Source organism: Typopeltis vanoorti, chromosome 6 (genome assembly GCF_054136105.1).
Source record: "Typopeltis vanoorti isolate ZY-2024b chromosome 6, IOZ_Tvanoo_1.0, whole genome shotgun sequence".
Classification (NCBI taxonomy): Eukaryota; Metazoa; Arthropoda; class Arachnida; order Uropygi; family Thelyphonidae; genus Typopeltis; species Typopeltis vanoorti.
In genome coordinates this window covers 6,818,310-6,828,526 of record NC_143554.1, presented here as the reverse complement: position 1 = coordinate 6,828,526, position 10,217 = coordinate 6,818,310, and the positions used below count along the sequence as shown (strand labels likewise).

General features: G+C 34.3%; 1 protein-coding gene across 3 annotated transcripts in view; it reads left to right on the top strand.

The window, feature by feature from the left end:
* The first annotated feature begins 7,360 nt into the window (after window positions 1-7,360).
* LOC150105263 (protein alan shepard-like) overlaps window positions 7,361-10,217 on the top strand; it is a 323,518-nt gene continuing 320,661 nt past the window's right edge. For all 3 annotated transcript variants that reach the window (XM_090394029.1, XM_090394030.1, XM_090394028.1), the window contains exon 1: window positions 7,361-7,713. In XM_090394029.1, coding sequence (XP_090250155.1) covers window positions 7,621-7,713 — 93 coding nt within the window. In that variant the 5' untranslated portion in view covers window positions 7,361-7,620. The remainder of the gene's footprint in view (window positions 7,714-10,217) is intronic.

Genomic DNA, 10,217 nt, shown 5'->3' with positions numbered 1-10,217 from the left:
AGTTCGAATTCTCCTCTTGCATATATTATCAGTATTAGAGGATGCTCTGAAATTTTCATTTGCCTGTCAGTTTTATTTTGTCTCTTTAACTGTTCATTACTCATTCAGAACTAATTTCTACAGAATTGAATTCCGTAACTTAATTCTTTATAGTTAGGTTCACTACTTTTCCATCTATATTTTGCAATATTTAGGATAATTCTGGCTTTCTGTAATTGGTATTGTAGCCTTGCTGGATGATTGAAATCATTTACCTCGTAAAGGTCTTCTCAAATATTCATGTAACAGTTTATATGAATCCAACAGGGATTATGCACTTGGCCAACCAATTCAACTGGTTCTCAAAGTGTTGGTCAGCAACTGCACCAAGAAAAATATTTCTCGAAGACTACGATGAAAGTGATATATGTTTTGTAATATATAAATATTACAAAACATGTTTAGAACATGTTTTGTAATATTCTGGGTCTATTATTCCGTGAAATCCCTTGCTTCTTCCACAGCATCTTTCAATATCGTAAAACGCATGCACTCTCTCGCTCTCTGTACTGGCCGAAGTACATAAATTAAATTCTAAGAACAGAAGATAACAACATTGAAATATTGTTCACCGTTTTTTATGGGACGAAAAACCCTAGTTTCAGGGAGGAAAAACCCTCTTCCCGTGCCAGAGATCGACTAACTCGGGTACCGGTCGAATAAAGGCTTAGCAAAATTTCCCGTAGTCGCCTTTAGAACATTTCCTCTAAATTTCTAATATTTCCTATAGAACATATTTATATTCTAGATCATCTGTTCCCAACCGGTGGTGCGTGTTCCCCCGGCTGTACCTGCTGGGCCGTTCATTGGTACACAAAAAATAATTAGTAATGGCGGAAAAACAAGTAAAGTAAACAAAATGCAAAACGTTAGTTATGGAACAATAAATGTCAGTACTTAAAAACAGCTATTTTAAAAACAAGGGGTACAATTTACAGAAATGGGTTTAAGAGGGGTACACAAGTGGAATAAGGTTGGGAACCACTATTCTAGATCATCGTTCTTTAATTTTTTATGTGTTGACCGGTTCTCTATTTGAAAGTATTGTTTATGAAGAAACCCGAGAGAGAGAGAGAGAGAGAGAGAGAGAGAGAGAGAGAGAGAACAGTGTCTGAATTCTAACGTAATTATTGCAAGCACATTTCTATTATCCAGCAAGTGTAGAAGAGATGAATTTTATTATTCATGTCTTCACAGTAATGAATGACTTAATGATGGTGAACAATATTTCAATGTTGTTATCTTCTGTTCTTAGAATTTAGTTTATGTACTTGGGCCGGTACAGAGAGAGAGAGAGAGAACATGATTTTTATGATATTGAAAGATGCTGTAGAAGAAGCAAGGGATCTCACGGAATAATAGACCCAGAATATTACAAAACATGTTCTAAAATAGTGGAGTCATTGTTAATGAGAACTGCAATAGCAACAAAGGATAAGGAGGCAAGTGTTCCTTGACAAAATCAAATTGCTATTCTGTGAATATACCTGATTCCTTCTGTAAGTTCAGACCAAAGAAAATGTCAGCTGAGGAGTGGATTGTGAGTTTTTGACGATAAAGATCTATATGTTCAGATGGTTTCAACAGGTTAAAATTGATACGACTGAAATATGCAGTATTTTATGTGGACACAGATGGTGGGAAGATAACAGTCAGTGTAACAGATAGTTGAAACAAGAATTCACTCTAGAAGCTATTTAAAATTGCATGGGTAATGGACTTTGTTCATAAAATAAATAAATAAATCGTTAGAAGAGTACCTGCTTGTTTCATTTCTTACTTAAAAAATCCTGATTAAAGCTAAAAGATTGCAAGTATTCGAGAAACTTGTCTGTTTTGATTAATCTCTAATGACATATCTGATTATCACATCTGGATTATGAGAAAATGGCAAATACAACTCAGATGTTAATTGCGATGTTGAAGCGAACCTTGACATGTAAGGATAAGGAAGTCATTTTGCCTCTTTACAAGTCCTTGATAAGACCGCACCTGAATGACTTTGTGCTGGCTTGTTCTCCTTGGTTCCTAGGGGATAAAGAAGCAGTCGAAAGGGCGCAAAGAAGAGTTACAAAGATTGTAACTGGATTATGGAATTCAGATTATGAGAACAAATTGCGAGTATGTCGATTACAGAATCTGGTTAACAGGAGAAAGAGGGATGACATGAAGAGCGGTCTATAAACTTCTGAATGGGTGTTATAGAATATCGTCTGATGAAATTTTTAGTTATATGGAAAGTGAGGAGAGAACACGGGAGAATCCGTGGAAGTTTATTTTGTTCGCAGTCAAGAAAGGGGCAAGAGCTAAGTTTTTCTCTCGCATAGCAGTGAGTGAGTGGAATAGTTTGCCTTCATGGGTAGTGAGTGCATATACTGGGAATGAATTCAAGAGATAGTATGGCAGTTGGTGTGGATGATTTATAGCCTCCCTTGATGAGTCCTTGAATCTCTGCAGGTCTTTAATAATAATAATAATAATAATAATAATAATAATAATAATAATAATAACGTGCAAATAACGTTCAAATAGATAACATGTAAAGACTGATGATTATTCCTTAATACTTATACACATTTTATAGTGACAAAACACAACATTTAAAAAATAGACATTCATCCCTTCGTTATACTGTAGGTTCACATTTGTATAATTTTCATTTATAGATATATAAGAACATATTCTTTGTAAACAAACAAAAAATTAAAAACTTAAAGAAAAATGCAGCCAGAAGTACAGCCAGAGTAAAATCTTCAAGATTATTAAAAACTTGAAATGACAAAAACATTCAAAAGAAATCTTGCATTATTATCCATTTCGCTAAGAAGCATGGCTTGACTACTAACAAATCGATGTACTTTTCACTTACAGTCATTCTAATCTAGGCTGACCATATTTCCTTGCGACATAAACGGGACATTGGGATGGCAAAAACGGGAATGGGGTATGTAATATTCTCTATTCATAAAAAAGTTTTATTACATAAACATATTGAGCTTACCATTATTCTTCAGTGAGAAAACCCATACAAAAATTTAGGTAGACGTGGAGGGGTACTGTATTGCACCACGATCGTACCATGAATATTTCTTCTATAAGTGATCTTACACAGCAAATTTTGGTCTTTCAACGGCTTATCATAAAACTTCTCACACTCCACCACACAATTTTGTCTTTTAACTAACATAGCCCTCATTGTCTCAAGATTCTCTTTTGACCACATACTGTTCATAACAGAAAATATTCTCTCAACAGGTGCTGTACTTCCTGGTAGACAAAGAATAAACTCTACAATATTACAAAAGTCTTTAAAGTCTAGGCGTTTTTCGTTCATTTCAGAAAAAATCTGTACCCGTCTATCAGATACAGGAATGTTTTCTTTATTCCATGATTCCAACTGCCTCAGGATTATAGATTTTATGAGGGTCCACTAATTCACAAAAGATTATAGGTTAGGAATAATAATTTATGATTGACTAATATTAAAGTACATTTATAGTTTTTATTAAAAACGGGAAAAATTGACATTTTTATTAAAACGACGGGACGGTCGGAAAATATGGAAAAAAAAAAACACGGTACTGTCCCGTCAAAACGGTACGTATGGTCAGCCTATTTTCTAATCTGATCTCTTGTTACTAACCTGTAGAACAACAGTTTCCGTTGCTGATCGATCTCAAAAACTTCTGTTTACCTCAAGTTAGAATTCCTTCTGGCTAAAGGTTAATTATCACCATCTTTGGCTGTTGCTCGAAAATGAGTGACAGCCAATAATACCTTCCAAAAAAGTCATTTACTTTTATTTTAAAAAAATATTTTTTTAAAAAAAGGTTAACAAGGGTGTTAGGACTAGATTTTTTACTTGGAGGATTGTGAATGGGTGGAATGCTTTGCCAGAGGTGGTTGTGAATGCTTCAACTGTGAATGAATTTAAGCAGAGGTGTGACAGATATTGTGTAAATAATGATTAGTGTGTAATCTCGAGTCTCCCGCGATGAGTCTTTTGACTCCATGGAGACACCGTTAAAATAATAATAATAATAATAATAATAATAATAATAATAATAATTTGAAAATGGTGCACCTATAGACTATTTCTACCGATCTCTACTCTGCGCTTCCCAAGTGTATATGTTGATGTTACAATTATTTATATTTGATTTGAGAATTATCCTTGAAGCACTACTTTTGCCTTTGTATTATTCTTTTGTCTTCCTTTAGTTATGAGCTTTGTTTGAGAAGGAAACTCTCTGGCATATAGGTGATGTGATAAATTGGGGGATATAAGTATGCATTTTTACATAACATTAGTTTTCGGAGAACGCTTACTTACACTCCCTTCTTTTTGATCTTTCATTTGAAAATCCGTACTACAGTTTTAACACTTACCGTATTTTCTGTTTTAACTCCTGTCCAACTTCAAATCGCCAATCCCACTTTTTAGATTACCCATATTTGAAGCATCTGTATACTCTCTATGTATACTGATGCTTCAAATATGGGTAATCTAAAAAGCGAGATTGGATTCTTAGATTCTTCGATAATCCATTTCAAACTTATTCTCCTTCCAGAGTATTACCGATCAAATTCCAAGGGATGTCGAGGTATTTGCATTAGCTATGGCCCGATATAATTTATTCATATCCACCAGAATATTAGATAAACCTTAACATGTTACCGATACATTTGACGATTTGCTAGGTTGGTCTTCTTCCAATTTTAATATGTGAGTGTTTTTCTCTGGGTAGCTGAAATCATTGTCTCATTCAAGTTTACACTATTAGAGAATAACCTTCATCCTGCGATTTTGGTTAGTGTCTTTTGCAGCTGTAATATTGATTATTGGGATGCCCTTGGTAACTTCTATTCTATGCCTTGATATAATTGCTGTTTCTGTTCATCTGATCACGCATCTGCGCAATTGAATAACAGATATAATATGAAGTAAAATGGTCATCTACTCCCATTTCACTGAAAATTTCGGACATATCTTGGCTCTGGTTCTCCAAAAACGTTATCTAATATAATGCAAGAAAAAATTTACATATCAAGAATGTCTTGGAATAAAACTGCAGTATATATTCTATGATTATTGTAGAGTTCACAACAGCTGAAAAACTGAAAATTTAGCTTCTTCTCTCCCATTCTCTCAATAAGATGGTGCCATTTTAGCATCAGCCAAAGATAAAGCAGATCTGTCCTGTATAGAGGATCAAATTACCCTACTCAATAACAAGAGTGCAATCCATGACTGCTCTAGTCTTTCATTAAAATGATAGAAATAGTAATAAGCTGGATATCAACAACTGCTGTAGGCCTCTCATGGCATTTATCCTATAATGCCAAAAAACGTGCGTTTGGAACGAGTAATTATCCTAGAACCTTGCTCAATCATTCCTCCTCGTTGGGTATTTACTTTAAAGCATGCAAACAAGTCGTATTCAACTCATTCCTTATGGAAGGTAATATCAGCCATTATCTTATCATCCTGCAGTTTTCCCATCACTTTTGTTAAAAATTATGGAGATCGCCCATAGCCAGCATTGGTTAGCAATATGGAGTCCATAACTTTAGCGGATGTACTAGCACTTATTAGTCACCATTGGAAACTACCAGTGAAAAGGTTAACAGAAACTCATGCGATTGCTCTTGATATTTTCAGGATATTTGATCTCAATCTAGTACAAAACTTACTTACTAAACTGCCACCTTAAGGTCTTTATTCTGCCATTTGCTTTTCCAGTTTAGATCCAGGCCTTCAGTACATCATACTTCTTTTACTCAGATTTTCCAACCACTACAAAGATTTCTCAGTATTTTTAATTTTCTCCAATCACTGCGTTGTACTTATCGCTGATCACAAAGCCTATCCACAGTTTTGCTGGTGACAGCGCACTCTTTCATTTGACCAACTTTTGATGTACGATCAATGCACACTTCAGGATATTCCATAACCTTTATCAATATTGGTGTTATTATTATTTTCAAGCAACAACAGAGTCCTAAAATCATCTTGGAGAACTAGGGCAGTCACAGATCGCAATAATTATCCTACTTTTCCTTGAACAAATTTAATATGAAGCTCTCACCACCCACGACTGCAAAGCATTACACTCCTTCACCACGACTAAGTAAATTATCTCCTTTTTACACTTTAATCAACCATTACGCAATGCATAATTCCCCTATATCTATCTGATTGACTAATCTCACCAACTTATACATCTCAATCATATTACCCTACCTCCGCTAGCCAGCCACTCTCTGACAACTCCTTTCCTCAGTTTGCCTAGTCCTGATCGGCCGAGTGGTTAGTATATCCGCTCTCCAGCCAAAACGTTGCGGTTTCGAATCCCGCCTTGGGCACGGATATTTGTGATTGTCTGTGGAAATACTAGTGGTGGGTTTGGTTCAGTTGCGGTTGGTGGATTGAGTCGTGTCGACAGAGTTGTAGAGTATGTGCCCTCCATCCACGAGTTTTTGATCCCCTGGAGGTGTCAAGTAATAATAACATAATATATATGTAAAGTTTTTTACTTTGGGTTCACTATACGTTAATGATACTAAGAAATTTTATAAACTTGTTTTTTATAACCTAATTTTTACTTGAGAAAAAAGAATTAAAACTAGGTTTATAAAATTTCTTGGTATCTTCAACACAGTTCATCTTAGTGGATTTCGAGATAGTGTTTTGACCTTTTGAGGTGAGTTCTTCTGTATACCTGGCTGGCTGAGTGATTAGCGTATTTGTTTTTCAACGAAGAGGCTGTGGGTTCGAATCTTTCAATAGGCATGGATATTTGTCGTACTGTGGAAAGGGAATCTCTGACCTTCTTCTAGCAGAATGTTTCACTGGCTGAGTTACGGGAGTGACTGTGAAATGGGTATTTTTTATTTTTTGCAGTATACCTGAATAATATATAATATATACCTTAACATGTATGTTATGCATATTTTTCTCATTTGGAAAACTGTCCGCTTCTGTTATGTATTATTGTTATTTTTGCGAACTGTCTTAAAACTTCCCTTTTTGATAATCAAAACTTCTCGTTTTGATTAATACAAAATCAATAAGAGAAGGTTTCATTATTTATTTTAATACTTATTTTATTACTATTTTATTACTGTTCACACTTATTTCGATTTAACCTTGGCTTCGTATCCTAAATGAGTTCAATATACTGGTCTTAATATATCGGCATGCATTAAGACGTTTTTAGAATTTATTATTATTTTATTTATTTATTATTTACGATGTTTGCATAGGCGTATATATACGAGTGCTTTACGCTCTCCGTTGGGAATGTAACTGTGAAACATCTTCCTTACTTGTTCAAATACGTTTACAGTGTACCGGAAGTGTAAACTCATGAAGTCTGAAATCTGGATAGTAGTCTTAACTTTCGACTGGTGTCCAAGTGGGAAGTGTTGGAAAGGAGGCCATCAGCGTGTTACCGGGAAGTGTACTTGATAGTGGTTGTATGTCCACGTGAACAGAGTTGGTGTCGAGATATGTTGTTACAAAAGATGTAAAATTACCTGTTTAAAAAAAAAAGAAAGAAAAAAGGGGGAACAAGTAAAATGCAACCAACATTTCAACATAATCGAAATTTTTACAGGGATTCGGGTACACAGAATCGGAGAGGAGCCTATGGGCATTACTATCCAAAGAAGGTAACTTAATTTTAGATTTGAGACATTTGTCTTATTAGCAAATATGTGATTTTTCCAGTTTACTGCATATGATTGGAGAAAAAGTGCATTATTCTGCAGTGAAATGCGTCTTTCCTTTAATGATAACGTAAAATAGTAGTTTGGCTACTAACGTCTGATCAGAGTTATCAACATTAATATACTCCGAGGTAAGTTTTTGCTCGGTTGGCAAGCATTGTTGAGTACTGGACTGGCAACAGTAAATAAGAAACGACTGATTTGACTGGGACCTTGTGCGTAATTGCAAATAAATGTGACTACTTCCGATTTTTAAACAAGTTGTACATTTTACATCTAACCAAGGCACGTTTTTTTTTAAACTTTTTCCTTCTACACTATTTATGCTTATTCATGTTCTGATGTCTTCCTTGATCGGGTTGCCATAGGGATAGTATACTAAAGTCTAATTTTCACAGTGAAAATGGAATTGTTATGTTTGCATTTGAAATTTAATTAGTTGGATTCAAAAATGTATTGGTGTAAATAGTAATAAAAAATGCACTTATCGACATATCATTATGTATTTACGTAGATAGTAAATTAGCTGTATTGATTTTGTAAAAGCCATCACGAACAAGGAAATTAAAAGCATTTATAAAGTTATTAATTCTTTTACTTTAAATTTCCTGATGAGTCTTAGTTAAGCAACATTAATCGCTTATGGTGTTTTAATTTAGTTTTAATTCTCCCTGAAAAATATGTGATGTAAATGATGTTGCTTTTCTTACTTGTTGAATATATTTTGACAGGTATTTTAAAATGTTTCCTTAAAATAATTGTAATCTAATAATTAGCTGTAAACATATTTTACCAGTAAAATATATTCTAAATATTTTAGTTATCATGTTATATATATATTTATTTTTTATTTTTTCAATGATAATTCCATCCATGTGGAGTTTACTCCAACATGGATGGAATTATCTGGAAACCTCTAGCACATGTTGGTACTGTGGTTAGACTGAAGAGTAGGTAGCCCAGAAATTCTACTTTGAAGATGAAACAGGGAACTTTTTCAAGTCACTTTGGCCCAGTAACTAGTGTGATGGTCTCATACTTCGTGATGAAAATTGCCTGCCACTTAATGACTTTTACAAACCTTCATGCTACTTCATGTGGAATTTTAATCCACAACCTATTAATTGGAAATCATTCAAACAGAACCAGTAGCTTTTCATGCCTGGTGAAAAACATTTTCCCATTCTTCAGTGAACAAGTTTTTTGTCAACAAGCTGAGTAGTGTCACTGGCCATCCTCTAAGCAGACCAAATGGATATTAATTGTTTTGAGAAATATATATTATACAAAAACTGTCACTATACCTGACACTGTGCTCAAAGATATTGGGAGTTGCATAGTTCATCTTACATGCATACCTTTATGTGTAGTGCCAAGAAATCACCCCCACAGTTATTATTGACTTGCAGTACATCTTCACAAAAAGAGATTCTTGTCTGCAGTGCTGTTTTATTCAGCAGTACTCTTGCACTGTTGAATCAAGTTCAAGAGAGAGAAAGATGAGTGACAGATGGTAACATTATTTTAGCAACTTAATTTTCAAATGTAGACGTGGTATAGTTATCAGTCCAATTTTTCATATGAGTTTGTTTTCTTTGACAAATTCCGTTTCTTGGCAACTTAAATGCAAGAGTTAGGAATATTGCAGTCAGTTTATTATTATTATTACAGTAACTCACTTGGAGTCAAAGACTGATAGAGGAAGAGATAATAATTATATATAATACAAAAAAAAATACATATATAATTACATATACAGTGAATTGGTCTACTGGTTAATTGGGACAGCCATTTTATTGCACCAAGTCTGGAAGAACAAAAACAAAATGTGAATTTGCTTTGTTTAACACAATGCTGTTTAATTGGGCCAGCCAGTAACCTCTGTTATATGTAGCGTTAGAAAAATTAAAAAAATTTTGATTTCAGAATTTAGTGTTGTGACCCCTACAAGACTGGCGAAACAGTTTTTGTGCCACATCAGATGGTTCCTTGTCTTATAAATATCCTATACTATGTGGATCAACGAAAGCAATAAATCATGTAAGTGTTATGCTGTTCAAATATAAATAAGTGAACACTGTTAGTTATTGGAAAAAGGGCTAGGCCTTGATGCTTTAAAGGGTTTAGAATAAAGAGTTTACCAGTTCAATGAAGAGTACCATGCCAACAAAAATTCATGGATTACATCCGAAATTTTTTAAGAATCGGCTAATGAGTTGCGATATGGAATGTCAACAATGGAAATCGAGAAAAATTTTACTGGTTGACGATTGCTAAGGAGGTCAACACAAAAGTTAATCTTTTGCAAGCAATACATTTTTGGATGGTTGGAGAGGAATAAGCAACAAGACCATTCAGAACTGCTTTGCTAACTGTGATTTTTAAGCATTCACTCGTGCATATGCCAGAATTCATGTTGTAGATTTAATGGACTAATTATCAGAACT